The sequence below is a fragment of the Triturus cristatus genome, chromosome 6 (genome assembly GCF_964204655.1).
Source record: "Triturus cristatus chromosome 6, aTriCri1.1, whole genome shotgun sequence".
Lineage (NCBI taxonomy): Eukaryota > Metazoa > Chordata > Amphibia > Caudata > Salamandridae > Triturus > Triturus cristatus.
In genome coordinates, this window is record NC_140589.1 from 519,011,278 (window position 1) to 519,031,369 (window position 20,092).

General features: G+C 47.5%; 1 protein-coding gene across 3 annotated transcripts in view; it reads right to left on the bottom strand.

Annotated features, from left to right (window-relative positions):
* Window positions 1-20,092, bottom strand: part of SLC17A5 (solute carrier family 17 member 5) — a 651,091-nt gene that overhangs the window by 458,806 nt on the left and 172,193 nt on the right. For all 3 annotated transcript variants that reach the window (XR_014962977.1, XM_085610951.1, XM_085610950.1), the window contains exons 3-4: window positions 19,005-19,238; window positions 1,176-1,263 (exon numbers count right to left, since the gene is read on the bottom strand). Coding sequence is in view for 2 of the 3 variants with exons in the window: in XM_085610951.1 (XP_085467077.1) it covers window positions 1,176-1,263; window positions 19,005-19,238 (322 nt within the window). In the remaining variant the exon portion in view is untranslated. The remainder of the gene's footprint in view (window positions 1-1,175; window positions 1,264-19,004; window positions 19,239-20,092) is intronic.

Here is a 20,092-nt window from a genome sequence, read left to right on the forward strand (position 1 = left end):
GCCAACCAGAAACCCAATTGCTAACAGGTAATGACTACACTCTGTCAGATAACTGCCTTAAAGCTCTGTGTTACAGTAAAGCAATGCCTCCTGGGATTAATACCTAGGCCCAGGAAGAACTGAAAAATCAAGAATAAATTTGCTGCGCTGGGACTGCCAAGAGAAGGATTGCTACACATTAGCTCGCCCCTATAGTCCATAGATAGCAATCCTGGATTGCCAACCTGCCTGGAAGAAATGCGTGTGTGAGAGGGGTGAATGGATGAGATTACAGGAAGGGATTCGGAAAAAAATGGTCACTCTCTTGGTGGAGAATTCAAATACCCGAAACACACAATTAAGTGACCAAACAGATGGTTCATCGCATATGACAAGCATGCTTGGGGTGGATGGAGCTGTAATAAGTCACGGCACGAGAGATATACAGAGTGGAATAAATCATAGATAGTAATTTATACCCATCTTTTATTGTCTACCTGTATTTTTACTATACAATGTTAAATTAGTACACTGAACTGTGAACACTGATTAGAATATGGTATCAAATTATGCTATGTTTAATTACATGTTATTTTATGATAAAAATTGTAAATAAAGATCTTTAAGAAAAAGGGAAAAAACTACGATCAGTTTCTTACACTCACTATTTCACATGGTTTCAGCTGTATGATAGAGACCTCTCCAAAGACCCGATGGTAGACTTACGCACAACAATGCTTTTTCCCACACTTCTCTGCTACACCCATGGATAGGTACAGTTTGACTCTTGATTCAACATGGCTTCAGCAGTCCCTGCCCTACATGCATGGTGGCATCAAAACATTTTTAAGGTGAGCCACACTGAACTCATACATTTGTACCCCTTATTATATCACCTTTTAGTGCTTAAGTGTCCTACCTCTCAGTTCTCGTCACTTCTCACTCACACCAGGGTGCAGTGACAACACACAATGAAAGCGAAATAGTGGTCCTGAAATGCAATATTCAAACACTATCCATACAGACCACATGTCAAATACATGCTCTTTCCGAAGGACTCTCATTGAGAAGCTTAGTAGCCGCCCGCAAATGTGATTCAGCACCTCGTCAGGCGTTTTGAGCTCTATATAAAAGCAACTGCAATACAATGCTTATACATTTTTAAATAAATCATATAATAAAGCACTATATCTCACCTGCATAAGAAAGACTAAGTAGTCTGCTGCGTTCAAGCGGTGGTGCCCAAGAGGACCACATAGCATGCATGGCAGGGAAGGTAACACCCTAGAAAGAAAATAAAGAATTTTACAACTCCTTTCCCTTGATGTTCTCAAATCATGTCAATGTTTAACAGGAAGCAGAACATTTTGCAGAATGCATATCAAAAGCCTTGCCTCATAATCACAACTTTGAGTGAAACTTGACTGCTTACAAAGGAAGGAATAGGACGAACGGGTCTGAAGCATAAGGGTATAAAAAAATCATCAAGACTACATCAATGGTCAATTCAAAGGAAAATAAATACAGGATAACTGATAACCAAAATTAGTATCCCCAATGCTCAAGTTTCTTTCACATTCATTAAATGTTTGTGAATATATACTCTGTACTAAACACAGTCACAGTGTCAGTATGAAGAGCTATGTTACAATTAAAAATGTGCATGGAATTGTGTATATTGAGGGGGCATATACATGGGTGTAGGGTGGAAAAACCAGGTGAAATGGTTATATGACTGTCTGCTCATCATTTTCAACTGACAGATCTAGTATGTTTTCCTGAGCAATGACTCATGTCACAAGATCATCAACACACGCTCTACTTGTTTGCCTATTGCTCACCAACAGAGCTGTAAACTATGATCGGTGATCTAAAGGTACACCGAAGGTGATCAAAAGGTTACTTACTTTCGCAACACTCTTTCTGACGGATCCTCTAACCAATTTCCATGTCAGAACGGAGGTGAGGATTATGTTGTAGTTTGTTTATTTTTTCCAGTACCTCAACGCAAACTCCATGGACTACATTTACAATGGAATTTGGGAAAAACAGTCAACACCAGTCTCTAACCAATCACAATGGTTTTGACCCCTGGAAAGGTTTCTTGGCTCGCTGCTCCAGCAACAGATACGTACCATATCTCTTGTCATCTTGCATTATAGTTTCTGCTGTTTTGATTTGTTCATGATATTATTGGACTAATGTTTCTGCTTTCTTTTCATTTAGCACGGGAACGTTGCACAGCAGGTTTTTTCCTGATTCCTGCATGGCGTTATGTAACTGCAGGATCTCTGCGGTGCAGTACCCTTAACACTAGGGGGCACTGAAACCCGGCGGCGCCCCTTGGTGTGACACAGTACCCGTATCTCCCTCAGACTGTAGTTTCAAGGTACAGGCCCGGCAATTGCACTGCTTGCGTATGCTGGATTGCCACTCGCAGCAGCACTGGCCAGCCTATTCCTTTCTCGTGTCCCACCGGCAGAGTAGCGCACTGCGCAGTGTGAGCAGTGCACCCTCACACTTCCACCTGCCCACGTGGGGAGCTGGGGTCCAGGTCGTGTCGTCTGTGGAGAACTCAAGGGACTACAGGCTGTATGCAGGAGCAAATGTGCATGCGCGCGCAGCCGACTTGTGTCATGTCCGCGGGTCTAAGTGAGGCTGTGCGGGGCCAATACGGGTCTCACCGTGCTTGCTGATGTGCCGGGGACCGCAGTTCTGTGGCTCTTGTCCAGAGCGTTGCCTCCGATGAGTATTCTGGCGGTCCCGGCCACACCTTCGTGAGGGCTGAGTGCGTGACGTGCAGCTGCGGCTCGAGCACCACGTAGCGCGGAGCCTCCGAGCGCGGCCGCCACAGCGCAGGAGAGCGGGGCACGCCCACCCTCTTCGCCAGTTGTTTTGTCCTCAGCCGGACACTTGGGCCGATGTGGTGAGGGACCATGAGTGAACACGTGGGGGACAGTGCAATGAATAATTACACGGAGCCTGTGTTACGGTCTGCTAGCTTCCCCGTACGCGCGCTGACTGACATCACATCTGCGGGGCCTGTTTATTAATACTGAGATCACATGACCTAAGGCAACTCCAACTGATTACATTACATTAGGGGAATAATCCAAACACCTCTCCGGCCGGAGCATGATTGATCTTGGGACCCGAGTGACGCACCCATTACCTCATGAGTGCGACATTACAGTGCCTATGGCATGTACATAATCCCCAACTGGAGCGAGGGGCCCTGTTCGGGTCCTTATAGTGACTGACGCCATATATTTAATAAGTGGGACACTGCCTAGGCCATAGCCCTGCAATTTTAGGTCATGTGTTCCCCCTTACATTGGGTGATCTAATGGTACACTGAAAGTGATAAACAAGTTACATACTTTCTGGTAGACACTCTAATTGTAGATCCTTCACTTTTAGACTATTCCAAGCTCCAGACAGGATCCAGAGATTTTTTTAAAGCAATTTTTCCTTCGCACTGGTAGATCACACCGTACGGCTTAGCAGTGGCTTCTCAACCTCCGAAAGTGATGCAGCAGAGTAATGCCTATTGACACCAATGCTGCACATTGAAGACAGTTTTTTTTTTAAAACTCTTTTAATTTGCAAATAAGACAGTTTTTTTATATTTCTCCTTACGGCACCTTTAGACATAGGGCATTTTGAACAAAATGCAGATGGCAGCGTGCCAAAAGCTAACTTGGAATCTTATTATGATGTTAAAGTGACAACACAAAAGAAAGGGGAGGTGGAGGGCAATGAGGGATCAGTGGTTATACAATATCCACCAGAGAAGTGAATTATTGAAGGTAAGTAACTTGTTCTTCTAACCACAGATTGCTCACCTTTAGAAAAGATAGCACAGTGGTTCCCCCTGCCCCCTCTCAGCAGGCGGAGGGTCTGCGGGGTAGAGTCAAATTAGGAAGTCTTGCAGGAGAGAGCAAGCAATTCGACCGGACTATAAAGGCAGTAGTGTTTCGTGAACATGTGGACCGAGACCCACATCATAGCCTGGCAGAGATCCAGAACCAGCACCACCACCTCCAACTCTTGCTAATAGTGCTGTAGCAACCATTATACTGGTGGAATGATCCCATGGGTCTTCTAGTGGTTCCATATTAGCCAGCACACAACATATTTTAATGCAGAGCACTATCGACTCGGTGAGAGTTATCTTTTGCATCACCTTGCCTTTCTTAGTCCCAGTGAACCCCACAAGCTGATCATCCACACAATGGTCTCTCGTACAGTCAATGTAGAAGCTCAAAAGCTCAAAGCCCTCTTAAGGTCAAGCCAATGGAGCCACTACTTCTCTTTTCAGGGCTGCGGTAGGGCAGAAAAATGTCAGACGGGCAATCGATTGACCACTGTGGAAGGCTGATACCACCTTCTGCAGGAAGGCAGCCCATGTCCTCAGCTCCAACTTGTCCGAGTAGAGTGGTGTAGGGAGGTTGCTCAGAGACTGCCTGGTGTTAACTCACACCAAATGTACCGAAGTGATGGGGATAAGAAAGACATTCTTGAGTATCAGAAGTCTTAACAAAAAAACGTGTATAGGCCTGAATGGTGTGCAAATAAGAAACCTAAGGTATAGAGTTAGTTCGATTTGAGGCATAACAAATTTGTTTGGAGGAAACATGCAGCAGACAGATGGTTGATGAAGTAAACCTAAAAAAGGCTGAAATGCCAGCCTGTAATCCTTAACAGTGCACACTGTAAGGTCATGCTGGTCCAATAACAAATCAAGCAATCAGAAAGTCTGCCCTGCAGAGGGACGAGATGATGTACCCCACAAGCTCTTAGTAGTCCCCAGAATATACAAACTTCGTATACAGGTCTCTGGCTGCATAAAAATACCTCCACCACTTCAGGCAGCAGGTCAAAAGATTTTAACTGCATTGCTTAATCTCCATGCATGAAGGTATAGGTTGCAGAGATTTGGATGTAGGACCGAAGAAGGAACCCATATCGGGGGATAAATGCTCAGGAACTTTTATGCTAGCCCAGTTCAGGGCTATGAAGATGACTTTCTGCTGGTCAGTTTGGCTTTCCTCACAAATCGAAGGAGAGGCAGCGGCAGCAACGCACACAAGAGACCTGCCACTCATTTGCGAAAAAATACATCTCCCAGAGACCATTTTGAAGGAAATTCCAGTGCACAGAAGCTATGACACTGCTTTCTTGACAATGATAGGCAGATATAAGCAGGGCATGCCCACTGACCAACGATACTCTGTGCCCCCTTGGGATGGGGACTCTACTTATGGTCCACCAGCCAATGACTGCTCAACTCGCCTGCCCTGGCATTCAGGGAATCGGATAGGCAGCTGGCTGCTGAAAAGATCCTCTGCTGGTCCAGCCACCTCCAGAGGAATAGAATCTCGTGGCACAGGATCCAGGACACCACTCTACCCTGCTTTCTTTAGCACCACATGACAATTGTCTTATTTGTCAGAGCATTCACCAGCTTTCCCTGGATTGCCATTAGAAATGCTTTAAGGGTCAGACAGATTGCCCATAGCTACAAAAGTTAGATGCGGAGATGGCTCTCTTCTGGAGATCAGAGGCCTATTATCTCCACCTTTCCCAGATGAACTAGAAAGCAGAGCATTAATACATCCATCAAAACCATGAAGTCTGGATGGGAAAGGGAGAGTAGCCGGTCACAGGCCAGGCTTGAGCTTGTCTGCCACAACATGAGGTGCTGAGCTATCTCTTTTGAAATCTGAACTGCACTGTAGAGGCAACCCCTGTGCTGGAACCATTGAGAACTTAGGTTCCATTGCAGGGTCGGCACACACCATACGGTGTATGGGGAGAAGAGAATGCACAAGGCCAGGAGTCCAAGAAGCCTGAGGACAGAGCCTGAAACATCTAGATCATTTCCTCAATAGCCAGACTTGCTATGGTGAAGGAAAAACCTGGAACACTACCATGTCCAGAATAGCCTCTAAAGGGACCAGCTGTCAACTGTCAAGGTACAGAAAAATATATATATTCTCGACCCCCTAAGATGAGTTGCGACCACTGCCATTACTTTCATAAACACCAATTGGTCGATGTAAGGCCAGAGGGCAACACAGCAAGTAGGAAGTGTTCCTAACCAACGGTGACCCACTGATAGCATATGTGGGACTGAAGGAAAAATATATGAAAATATATGTACAAGTCCGGTCACCTAGATCCAGAGGAGACATGATCGGAGCCACAGTGAGCATTCTGAATGTGTCCCTGTTGTGAAAGGCATTTAATGGCCAGAGGTTCAGTATGGACTGGAGGTCTCTATCTTTCTTCTTTATGAGGAATTAGCACAAATACCTCCTCTTGCCCATCTACAATTCCAGGACACCTCAATGCCACCTTTGGACATCAGGAGATGGACTTCTTCATCAGGATAGGGATGTGGGCTGCTGAAAATTCCTCTGGTATGGCTGAATTAAGGTTTTGGGACAAAGTGTAGGGCAGGGTGTAGCCCCTTTGAACAATTTGTAAAACTCACTGATCTGACGTGATGGACTTACGGCTGGGGATGAATTAATGTATCTTGCCCCCAACTGGCTGGTTGTGGGCCTGAAATGACCAATATAGGTGGCTTGGGAACATCTGCAAGATGGGAGGAAGAATCGCTGCTGGACCAAATGGTCACTCTTGCCATTATGCCCTGAATAGGCTGTGTTTGCTGCTGAACCCACTCAGCATTTCAATGCTGCCAGTAAGCAAGACTTCTGGAGTAGCACGTAAACTTTCTATACTGTTGGTGGAATTGTCTGGCTGGGACAATAACCCCAAGAATCAAGATGTGAAACAACTACCTTTGAATCACATAAATCACGGTGTCAGTTTTTTTCTGAACAGTCTAGAAACATTCAAGGGTATGCCCATAGGGATGCTTGGACCTCCGCTAAAACCCTGGTTGATTGTATCCAGGCCTGCCTTCCAAGCAATGCACAGGTGCCAAAAGCATGGCCTATGCAGGTTGTGTGAGAGTAGCGGCCTAAGACGCAGTGAAGGGCTAAACTTGTTGAGAAAATTCTCCTACCAAACGTTTCTATCCGTCTCGATTCCAAGTCAGGGAGAGCAGTGGCAAACAATTTACATTGGTGGCCGAAATAAGGGTTTTAGGCCTAGGTTGCAGAGTAAGAAAATCTGGGGCGCCTGGGGTAGGACTATAGGAAACACAAGGAGAGCTGAAACTTTTCAGACACTCACCCTCAGTCACAGATCTGGGTTGAATCCATCATCATTCTTTAGCTCACTTCGCCACCTCAGTTCAGACCCAGCTATATGCAAATCAGTCTTGACCCTGTGCCTCATGGGAACAGTCCAGCCCGAACTGCCAAGCCAGGTCTTCCCTGAACCGGAAACAAGCATCCTGGGACTGGTTTCTGTGTAACACCCTTCATCAGCCAGTCTAGCTTGAATCCAGTGACAAAGTGAGCAAGGGACCCACGTCTGGACATACCCTGCCAACTTAGGGCCAGGCAGTTTGGGCTGGACTGTTACCACTGGGCGCAGGGTCAAGACTGATTTGCATAAGGCTGGGTTCATACTGCAATGGCATGGGGAGCAATAAAACAATTGATTTAGGCCCAGATCTCTGTACTAGGGTGAATATATGACATTGTGCTGCATTCTGTCCATCAATTGATGTTTTTGCATTTGTCACCCTGAGTAGGATGGGTATGCCCAGATATGGGTCCTGTGCTCTCCATGCCACTGGAGTCAAGCTATCCTAGCTGATGAGGGGTGAAACCCCGAAACCGGTCCTAGGATGCTTGTTTCCAGTCCAGGGAGGACCTGGCCTGGCAGTTCGGGCTGGACTGTTCCCAGTGGGTGCAGGGTCAAGAATGATTTGCATATGGCTGGGTTCAAACTGGAATTGCATGGGGAGCAAAAAAGGATAGATTTGGGCCCGGATCTCTGTACTGGGGTGAGATGTATGACATTGTGCAGCCGTCTGTCCATCAATTGTTGTTTTTGCGTAGGACTGTAGGGCCTGGTGATCTGCTATGGCGTCTTGTCATAGGTTCCCAAAGGTTTATTGGTAAGAACCTCACTGAATGGAACAAGACGCACAGAACTGGTTTGCCCAGCCTGAAGCAACTCAGTCAAGACGTAGGTCTTAACTTTCTGAGTAAGAAGCCAGATATCGAAAACCTCTGCTTACCCTTCTCACAACCATCACAAAGGAAGCAAAAGGAAGCATTGTCTTCGGTGGCAGTGCCAGGAGAGAAACTAGTTCAGTGCCTGGGAAGGTATCCAAACTAATGGCATACTGGAGGTTTTTGTCTGAGTTTTGAATGTCCTTGGGATGGATGAAGGTACATTCATTGCAGCCTTTGCACCACAGGCAAACTACATGTGGGTCAGTCACAAATACCTGTTTTCAACATTCTACAAATATTTTGAACCCTGTAGTTCTGGGAGATGAGGAGGATCTCCGGTATGCCCAACATCGGAGCAGAAGCACAGTCGGGCTGATAGCCTGGTGAGTGCAGTCAGGAGGGGCTGTGGCGGCCTCTATCCAGGCACACTGCGCCACATGGTTAACCACAGGAATCTCCTCAGTGGGGCGTGCTGTGGGATCGGACTCCCAGCTCACGAGCTTTGTTAGCCCCCGGGGGCAGTTGGGAGGTTGGTGGAATGGAGCTTCCTACCACCCACGGCAAAGTGCCCCCTAGTGTACTTCAGGAACTCTGTTGCACGGTAAGGAAGAACCCACTGCTGAGAGTGTACACTACATCCTGTTTCCCTATCTTCACCTGCAGAACCCTCCCACACTGGTTGACCCCTTAAAAAGGTCCCTGGCTGCCCGTGCTACCCACATACGAGTTTGAGGTGATGTAAGTGAGCAAGGGGTTTAACGATCTCCTGTTATATCCTAGAGGGCCTAACCTAGTGCAGCAGAGAAGTTAGTTTCTCTTCAGCCTGCCCCTTTGCTGGGTTCCCAATTCTTGATCTGCTGGGCACTGGTGTGGACGGTTAGGCTGGTGAAATGCCTGAACTACCGTGGCCTCAATGCCATGGGGCATTACAGGCCTTCTTCTTCCCAGACCCAGGCAAAGATCAATAAATGTGGCTGGGTTCAAACTGGAATGGCATGGGGAAAAAAAACATCTGATCTCAGGGAGGGGCAGGTGGCAGGGGCTCAACGCCCTCGGGCCCATGCAATATGGATGTCATCCTCCAGGACACTCAAGCCTCCTATACACTCCTAGAAACCAAAATTGGTAAAGTAGGTGTGGAAGTGGGTTTTTTACGATAGGATTTGCGTGAGGTGGGGAATGGTTTCTCAGGTGGAGAACGGGTATCTGACCTGAAAAATGCAGTACAAGAACACCCACCTGAATACATCCAAAATAATGGAGGAACAAGTAGAGGACATAGAAAACAGTGTACAGAGGAGCAACCTACGAATTGTGGGGATTCCAGAAGGGGTGGTTGAGTCCACCACCACAAAAATTCATGAAAAACCGGTATCACCCCCTAGATGCCTACGTCCCAGCTCTAGAACTGCTTCTTTTTTTTGATAAACAAATTTTTATTGTGTTTTGCGGCATAAAAAACAGTATCAAGAGGAAGATACAGCAGTGCATTGAACAAGGCATCAGTAACTGCATTTGGATAAGCATCAATAAACCATTGCAAAGACCCTCCCACCCTCCCCCATCCTCCGTCCCCACCCCCCGCGCCCCCACCCTTCAAATCATGCCCCCCAGCCACTTCCCCCATATCTTGCGGAATTTTTTGGGGCAGCCTCGCGCAGCACATAACGACCGCTCCTGGGCCGCACACCAGTCCACCCCTCTACTCCAGGTAGCCACTCTGGGTGGGTCCGGTTGTGACCATACTGCCGCTATGTCTCTCTTAGCCACCATGAGGGCAGTGGTGAGGAAGTACTTTTCGTTACGGGATCCGTCGATCCCATCCATGATGCCCAGCAGGGCCATTCTAGGCTCATGGGGAACCTCCCAACCCAAGACCTCCGCTAGCTCAGTTTCAATCGCTGCCCAGTAATCGTGTAGACGGGAACAAGACCACACCATGTGGAAAAAATCTGCCGGAGCCACCCCACACCGGGTGCAGGAGGCGTCCACGCGGAGACCCGCCCGGTACAGGCGGTCTGGGGTCAGATAGGCGGTGTGTAGGTAGTAGATTTGGATGAGCCGCAGCCTAGCGGAGGTGGTAAGCGACCGAGGGCCCATAAGGGCGTCCCTCCAGTCCGCCTCGTCCAGGGGTCCCACCCAGGCCTCCCATCGCTGTTTGAGCCCGCTCCAGTCCACCGGGGAATTGTTAATCAGGGATTTGTAAATGCGGGATATACCCCCCTTTCCCAGATACCCCAGCATCACCTGAGCTTCAGGTGGGCTATGGGGAGGCAGTCTGGAGTCTAGAGGGACGTGAGCCCGGACCGCGTGGCGCAGTTGAAGGTAGCGGTAGAATTGGGAGGGCCGCAGCGAGAAGCGGGTCTGAAGCTCTTGGAAGGAACACATGCGGCTCCCACGCCATAAGTCGCCCAGACAGGAGATACCAAGAAGATCCCACTGCCGAAAGCCCGCCAATCCCACCACCTCCCGCAGCCAGGTCCCGTGCCAAAGCGGAGTGAGTTGTGTGGACGTCCCCGACCATCTAGTGTGCCGCAGTGCCGCGCGCCACGCGAGGAAAGGAGCCCGCACGACGTCGGGGAGTGATAGGGGGACCGTTGTGCCATAGAGCATGTTTTGGATGGAGGAGAACCCAAGGCCTTGCACCTCGAGACGGTAAGCCAGGTCAGACATGCTCCGGTGGCAGTCCCTCCCATTGAATCCGCTAGGGAGAGTCGCTCTATACAAGATGATGATCCTCCCCAAATTTCTTTACATACTACAAAATACTCCATGCCCTTTTCCGCGCCCGTGGTTCCGAGACCTGGATAAAATGGTGACCAAATTCCTCTGGGGCGGCGGTAGGCCTCGGCTGGCCTTGGATCGATGCAGGGTCCCCTCCTATGATGGCGGTCTGAGCATGACCAATCTATATCTTTATTACCTGGCCACCCAGTTACTGGTGATCCATGACTGGTTCTCGGGAGGCTGGGGCGACCCGGCTTACCGTCTCGAGGTGCAAGGCCTTGGGTTCTCCTCCATCCAAAACATGCTCTATGGCACAACGGTCCCCCTATCACTCCCCGACGTCGTGCGGGCTCCTTTCCTCGCGTGGCGCGCGGCACTGCGGCACACTAGATGGTCGGGGACGTCCACACAACTCACTCCGCTTTGGCACGGGACCTGGCTGCGGGAGGTGGTGGGATTGGCGGGCTTTCGGCAGTGGGATCTTCTTGGTATCTCCTGTCTGGGCGACTTATGGCGTGGGAGCCGCATGTGTTCCTTCCAAGAGCTTCAGACCCGCTTCTCGCTGCGGCCCTCCCAATTCTACCGCTACCTTCAACTGCGCCACGCGGTCCGGGCTCACGTCCCTCTAGACTCCAGACTGCCTCCCCATAGCCCACCTGAAGCTCAGGTGATGCTGGGGTATCTGGGAAAGGGGGGTATATCCCGCATTTACAAATCCCTGATTAACAATTCCCCGGTGGACTGGAGCGGGCTCAAACAGCGATGGGAGGCCTGGGTGGGACCCCTGGACGAGGCGGACTGGAGGGACGCCCTTATGGGCCCTCGGTCGCTTACCACCTCCGCTAGGCTGCGGCTCATCCAAATCTACTACCTACACACCGCCTATCTGACCCCAGACCGCCTGTACCGGGCGGGTCTCCGCGTGGACGCCTCCTGCACCCGGTGTGGGGTGGCTCCGGCAGATTTTTTCCACATGGTGTGGTCTTGTTCCCGTCTACACGATTACTGGGCAGCGATTGAAACTGAGCTAGCGGAGGTCTTGGGTTGGGAGGTTCCCCATGAGCCTAGAATGGCCCTGCTGGGCATCATGGATGGGATCGACGGATCCCGTAACGAAAAGTACTTCCTCACCACTGCCCTCATGGTGGCTAAGAGAGACATAGCGGCAGTATGGTCACAACCGGACCCACCCAGAGTGGCTACCTGGAGTAGAGGGGTGGACTGGTGTGCGGCCCAGGAGCGGTCGTTATGTGCTGCGCGAGGCTGCCCCAAAAAATTCCGCAAGATATGGGGGAAGTGGCTGGGGGGCATGATTTGAAGGGTGGGGGCGCGGGGGGTGGGGACGGAGGATGGGGGAGGGTCTTTGCAATGGTTTATTGATGCTTATCCAAATGCAGTTACTGATGCCTTGTTCAATGCACTGCTGTATCTTCCTCTTGATACTGTTTTTTATGCCGCAAAACACAATAAAAATTTGTTTATCAAAAAGAATCCACCCCAGGTTATGAGGAAGGGGACCCACGGGATCGCGTGCAGTGGAAATAGCTGCTATCGGGATCTCTATTAAAGCCTATGGAGAATGTCGCGGTTTGATTTACACAGATTAAAGTCACTTCTAGCAGGAGTACAAAGTTAAAACTTTAGACTTAAGCTTTTGAGGAGCCCACTACCATGAGAGTACCGAGGTACCACTGTTACCTGCCCCAGGGAAGCCGGGTGCATAGGTCATTTTCGATGTCGGGTCGCGGGCTGATTTTCAATGGGAAAATGTTAAAAAGTGCTGCTAGCCAAAAGCGTCGATGATGCCGTGAAGATTGAAGTTGTAGAAGTTGTAGAGAAGAACCTGAAAGCAGAGGGGACAGAGTCTGGGTCACGGCACAGTGACCAGGGAGCTCAAAGCAAAGAGCCCTTCAATGTCGGGTGCTTCAAGTGGAAAGAAGTGTAGCTTGGATCTGCAGCCACGGGTTCCGGGAGGCTTCAAGGAAGGCCAGCTTCTGGAGAGCGACTGTCCCACGTCGGATGAGGGTCGCTGCGGTGTTAGTGTCCGGAATGGATCCACTAAGCCTTGGCAACCGCAACCCACGCAAGATGAACAAATCAGCTACTGGTGCAGACCCACGAGGTCTGTGAGAGGTCTCCTTTGGAGAGACTGTAGAGCAGGCCTGGAGCAACCAGGGGAACTCTTAGTTGTCGAGATTGTCCTCCGCTAGGGCCCACAAGTCGAGAGACAAGGGACCGCGGAAGGCAGCAAAATGGAGTGCGTAAAAGGGAGCCCACGGGCCACCAGAGGGGGCTAGGGCGCTGGTCTTTGGCACAAATGCTGCTTGGTGGTTGGCTCAATAATGGGCCAAAGCACAACTTCCCCACTGGTCAGGATCGTGTGCTACGCAAGAGGAGGCCGGTGTCCTGGGGTATTGGGAATCTCGGCACCCACGCGGTCCACGGTACTCAGGTTCGCTGAGCATGCTCACTGGCCTCTGGGACGCTTAGGAAACCCACCTCAAGGGTGCTGGAAGTCGTCGAAGTCCGTAGGAGCAGCGAGGTTCCAACCAGGTCACTTGCAGTGTTTCAGGTGCCTTCCAAGCAGGGGGGTAACTCCTTTACCCCAAGGGAGATTTCTTCCGTCAGCTGGGCAGCAGCAAGTCGAAGGTCAAGACTGTAAAGTTCAAGAGTAATCTGAGGCTCAGGGGGCCACGTTATTCACCTTTATCCCCAAGATTAGGGGAGTGTCCAGAGTAGTGTCCACCAATGAGTGGTGAGGCGGGAAAGGGTGGCTACACCCTCTCCCCTTTGTGTGTTTCCCGCCTGGGCAAGGGGCAGGATGCCCCTGAACCGGTTCCAAGCGGTGTATGCAGAATGCAGGCGCTGTAGCTGCCTACGTGCAACTCTGAAAGGACATTTGGCGCACCCACCCTGTTCCAATCCACATTATCCTGTCTGGGGAGATGCTAGCACCTCCCTGCCACAGGAGCCCTATTGTCCAGCTGGCGAGGCTGGGATTTTCCCCAGCAACAGCCAGCCAGGGTCGTGTAGGTGGCGGGCAGTAGCCATTTTGTACTACTTGTGCACTTTTAAATTGGTGTCTAAATTCTGCCGCTTTTCCCATATCGCCCCTCTAGCAGGGGGGAATCGTACCCTCATGCCCATGGCTGGACTGGGGGTATGATTCCTACATGTTTGACACCAAACACAATATGGTTCTGTGTAGCCATTCTCAAGTTATCGCGATAGACTTATAATGCGGTTAAGAGTATATGGTATGGCTACACTACAAACATCCCAGCAATGATTTTACGAAGGTTGCAGAGAAGCCCTACTCATGTAGGGGTCCCCCCTCACACATACCTCAGCACCCTGCCTTGTAGGATTAGCAAGGCCTGCTATAGGGGTGACCTATGAGAGTATATGTGTTGTAATGGGGTGGGATATAGGGTACCTATATCCCTGTAAGGGGTGCTAGCACCACCTTACCCAGACTACAGTAGTGGTCTGGTGGTGTCAGTTTGTATGGCTGTCCCAGGGTGGCACAATAAGTGCTGCAGCCCTGGTAGGCCTACTGAGGGACCCATGCCCTGGGTACCTAGGGTACCATCTACAAGGGACTGTCAGGGCATCCTCAGCATCCAATTGGTTTGTACCTAGGGTACTCACATCGTTTATCAGAGGAAACAGATAGGCTGGGTTCCTGGATAGCAGGGCCACATCCTGGCTAGAGTCATAAAACAGCAAAAACATCAGCAAAAAGTTGGGGGCAACTATGCAGTCGATGCCACTCTCCTACAAACTATGTACAAAATATTACAGTTGGTAAAACAATATACATCACCCCTGAATGAGCCTAATAAGCAATCCCATAATGTAAATCTTCAACCACAACCGTTTGTCAGAAAGAGTAACCAACGTTTTTGCATTCTATGGTAATTTGTGAGATTCCATATAACAAAATACATGTCTATAAGCTTCAACACAGCATCATACCAATTCACCCTTAAAGGCATACTGGCATTAATACATGCTTTAAATAATATGTAACATAGGATGGCTGCCTTTGTTGTAACTACTCAAACAGACCAGACATGGCATCTGGCTTACCTTGTTCCAATGAACCAATCTGGTGTATAGCTTTTATCACACCCTTGTCACTATAGCTAACTCAAGCCTGCTGTACTGAACATAGGTTTCCTTCAAGGCAATCACTGGCATACAGTTGTAAAACTGAAAATTTGCAGACACTTATAGTTGGCAAAAAAATATACTCCCCCCTCCTAAGTGGGCAAAATAGTGCTTCTCACAGTGCAAATCCTCTACCCCACGGTTTGTCAGAGAGGTTGACTAACACCACATTTCTTGCCTATTATGACAATATTGTATTGTACTGTATTGTAATTCCATTTATACAGCGCTTACTACCCCTGAAGAGGCGTCAAAGCTCTTTTTCGGCGAGTAGCTCGCTGCTCCGGAACCCAAAAAGGATTAATGTTGAATTAGTATAGTGAAATATGAAAGTAATTTGAGTGGTGGATAGGTGTCAGTTATTTGGATTCAGAAGAATAGCAGCGGGATAGAATAGGGAAAAAGGTTGTTAACCCTGATGGGGTGTTGAAGCGCTTTTTTTCGGTGAGTACCATGCTACTCCGGAACCCTCAAAGGATTAGTGGTGAATTAGTATTGTGAAATATGAAAGTAATTTGAGTGGTGGATATTAGTCAGTTATTTGGATTGAGGAAGAGGGCGGAGGGATGGAAGAGGGAAAAAGGTTGGAAGTGCACCCCAGTAAACACTTATAGTAGTGCACATCTCATAAACACATCATGCCCCACCTAGGCATATGCAGGTCACCCTTACTGAACATCTAGGGTGCAGCCCAAAGTGCGCTGCCGGGGAGAAAGCCACAGCGGAACCTATCCGGGCCACGGTTTCCCCACGAGGAAGTCGCTGGGGTGGCCATACGGAGAGGAGGCGACTCGGGCAAGTGAGGAGTCGCGGGGACCTACCTTTGGGGAGAAGAAAGCTCCCGCTGCGCAGGAGCAGTGCAGGTGCCTCCCTCCTTTGGTCTCCTATATCGGGGGCATTGTTGTTTTGAGAAGCTTGAGGTGAGCCCCCAACGGAGAACCCCGGGTCCCAAAGGGGACAGGATTTCCCCAAGAGTTCTGCATTTCCTAAATAGCGGCACAGGAGTAAAATGCCCCATCAGTGGAGGCTTTGAGGCGCAAGGCCCTGAGTGTTGGGATTACATTGTCTGGGCTGTACCCTATATGTTCAGTAAGGGTGACCTACATATGTCTAAGAGGGGCATGATGTGTTTATGAGATGTGCACTACTATAAGTGTTTACTGGGGTGCACTACTAAGGTGTGTCTATGCATAATGTGCTATGCTAAGTACCAGTTTTGTGTTTATGCCTAATGCTTCGTGCTAAGTGCATTATTACCAGTAGTTACTGCTTGTCTTACCTAACTGTGAGTTGTGATGCTATGACAGTGGCCTGATTGGCCCTGTGGTGTACATAATCCCTGTAAAGTCATGACAAGTGCCTGGTGGCACAGTGTATATATGTGATGTGTTCTAATGTGTTTAATGGATAATACAAAGGCTATTTTTATAGGATCTTGTGTGGAGTCTCTTTTGTGGTGTGCCTAGTATGTCGCTGCAGTGCGAGTGTGTTGCGCAAATGCTTTACACATTGCCTCTGGGAAAAGCCTGACTGCTCTGCCAAGCTACCAAGTGGGTGAGCAGGGGTTATCTTCAGTGTGCAACTCCCTTGCACTGACTAGAGTGGTGGTTTCTGCCTGGCTTATGCACATGCCCTAGCCAACCAGAAATCCCAATATGTCAGAGTCCATGTAACAAAATGTGTGTGTAAACCTTTACCATAGTCTAACAACAATCCGCCCTTACAGGCCTACTGACTTTAACATATGCTTTTCACAATAATTAAGTCAGTACTACTATCTTAGTAGTAACCTTTCATAATTACAGACCTATGGCATCTGACAAATTTCACCCTTGGCTTGTCACCATAAGCAATTGATGGCCTTGTATTGAGAATAAGCTTTGCAACTAGGCAAACATTCTACTCTAAGCCCTCTTCTTCAGCAGGAGCACACAAATTTAGCCCAATAAAATGCTGTACTTAAGAGAATCAACATGTTGCAGGAGCCAAAGCTCCTCCCCAGTATTGCTCAGGGATGTGGAATTCCTATAGCCCGAAACCCAGGACAATTGTTTAGGGTCAAGAGCAACAAGTTTTCATGTGCATTTTGTCGTTGGGACAAGTAGGCCCAACCTCCTGCAGCACAAACTCTTTGTCTGCCAGTTTGCAGTACCACATTATGGCTCAGGGAAGGGCACTGTCTGCACTTAAGGTAATATTTGTGTTCATATGTTAATGCTGTGCAAACTTATATTTATGGTTCATTAATTGAAAGCCTTTATTATTAGGGTGAGCGCTCTAAGTAAATGTTGTAAGCTCTGACTGCACTACTGACAGTGGTTCCAGTATAAAAATGTGTACACATGTTTTCAAAGTTTAGCAATATGAGGCTATATATAATGCTCCCAAGAATGCTCTCTGATTAAATGCAAATATTGAAAGCAAGACTCATGATTCTTTGCTTTAAAAATAAAATGTTCATAAAAAAATGAAAGCAAGAAAAAAAACATTTAGCTAAACTACTGTATAATTTCAGGTACCATTTCTTTGCAGCATCGTTTAGTAACATGTGTTGATGCATGCTAGTATTTCCCAAAAATATTCATAATGGAAGATCAGTGTAACCACTTTCAATAAGATGATGGGAAACATAAAATAAACAATCATTGGCAAAGCCAGAAGGTCTGAAATTGTTGTTCAGCTTTTTAGTTTTGTCAATGTGTGACTTGTTTTGGCATGTTTTTTTTTAAAAGCTTACTGGTGTGGGAGCTGTCAGGCACTCACCATTATAGCATACATTGGCAAAAGCAGAAATAGTTTTGGTCTCAAAAAGCACACGCTGCCATAGTAGTTACTGGCACGGAACAAAACTACTTTGTGTGCCGATATGTTCCTTGTGAAGGAGCAGAATGATGTTACTCACAGTGAAGCCAGCCAATACAGAGAAAGAGAGATGGAATTTTAATAAACTCAAAAGGTCAAATTTAACGCCAGACCAAATTAGGGGCCCAATTATTAAAGAAAGTCTCAAAAGTGCACCTGTGGTATTTGTCCTTGCATGAAATGCAGCTATTTGGCTTTTGTGAATACACAAGAATTTACAGAAGTAGGGAAAGAAATAGTACTCCTAGAAAATATTTGCAAGTTTACTTTCCCTCCAATCACTTTTTCACCAACTCTGGAAGGAGGTTTACGTCTGCCATTGTGAGGAGTAAATTTCCAACATTTCTCAGTATGTGAAAAGATTAGAGAAGAGTTGTTGAAAACCCTTAAAATATGCAGGTTTGCACACTCAAAAGGGCATTATAACCCTGGAACTATTACTTACCATTACCTGCAGCCCCAGTATGTAGATCTGCGGAAACTTGGCAACATAAGGGGTTTGCTAGTATTCAAACACTACTATGGTATGAGCCCTGGCATAATCAGAGAGGCTATATCGGAGCGGTTATATAATGAGATTGCTGCCATAATTTGTCGCCGCACTACATGGCACCGAAGGGACAAGTGGATTTTGTTACAGGACATGTAGATTTATGAAGCAACCTGCCCCATGGACATGTAGGTATTTTATTAAATTCCACACACCTGATTGCTCCATGAAACTCTTTTTCTGTTGATCACATATGGAAGAGCTACAGTTGGGCTGTTAAGCCAGGCCTAAAAAGTTAGTGCTATAACATATAGTATATTTCCTAATATATTATGTTCGAAGATGAAGTCACTTCATATTTGTATAGCGCACAAACAAAAATGTATGCACTAAAGGTGAATTGCATTTATGGATGGCTCTGGTTTTCATGCAGGTCATTGTTTTGCGGAGTAGGATGTGTGGATGGTGTCCGTTTAGAAGCCAGGTTTCTGTTGGCTTGCTAGCAGCAGATTTGCTTAGGGGTTAGGAATGGGAGGATGAGATGTTTTGCATGCCAGCATGCGATTTGATCCAATTGCATGATGGGGCGTTAGTGAAAGTCTAATTGTTAAATTTGTGACTTACAACTTGAATAGCATTTACATAACATGAAAATAGTAACTTTGTACCTCTCCAAGACCTTCCAATGCTCTGACTGCTATAAGATATCCAACCCCCAGTTCCGCAGCTAACGGGGTGAGAAGAGTGAACACAGCTGTGCCAAGAATTCCAAAGCCCATGAGATGCTTTCCACCAAATTTACGGGCTAAATATCCTCCTGGTATCTGTGTCAGGATGTATCCATAGAAAAAGGAACCAAGGATCAGGCCCTGTGTGTCTGCATCCCAATCATACTTTTTTCCCTACAAAAGAAATGAAGAAAATACAAAGTTAGATCATGCTTTACATTACTGAACCCCATGTCTCAGGGGGTACTGAAGAAAAGAGTACATTCATGCTTTTGCATGCATTGAGCGGGCCTAAACAGCTTGCAGGTTGTGGTCAAGGCACAACTAGGCTGTGCATTTCTTTCTGTTGCTCAGTGTAGGTATTTGACTGTCTGTCATTCTTGCTGGTCCAGCCACATTCAATATAATTCTCTAACCGAACCTTGCAAATTTAATTAGGGTGTAACTCGCAAACCCTTTGGTGCAGATTTAATATCAATATTCTATGCAACTCACCTCTGGATAAACATCACAAATCTAGCTAAGTATCTATTACTTCCTTCTGAATAAGGTCTGGGCTTACCACACAAATGCTTTAAAAGTGCTGGGACCAAGTAACTATGTATATCCTTAATGTGAGAAATTAGGTTTCAGGTTGACGGGGTTGAAGACCCTCCTCAAGCAACAACCACAATCCCTGTGAGGGTGAACTAAAAAAAAAAGTCACAAAATCACTAAATATACCTGTGCTTATCCCTCTGGCAGCTTGGCACAAAAACAAACAGACTAAACTTAGAGGTAATTGTAAAGTATTTATGCAGAACACAAATCGTGAAAAAGTGAAAACATGAACACAAAAATGCCACACCAATGTAGAAAAACAAAGTAAAATGTAATACATAAAATGAGACCAAAACGAAAACAATCCAATTAATACAACTTGAGACATGCAATTTTAAAGGCTTCTGGTAAGTATAGCGCCTAAAATCACAGAGCGTCACTGGAAGTTATCTGATCTTGCTAAACCAGGGTAAATTCACAAGTTCAGA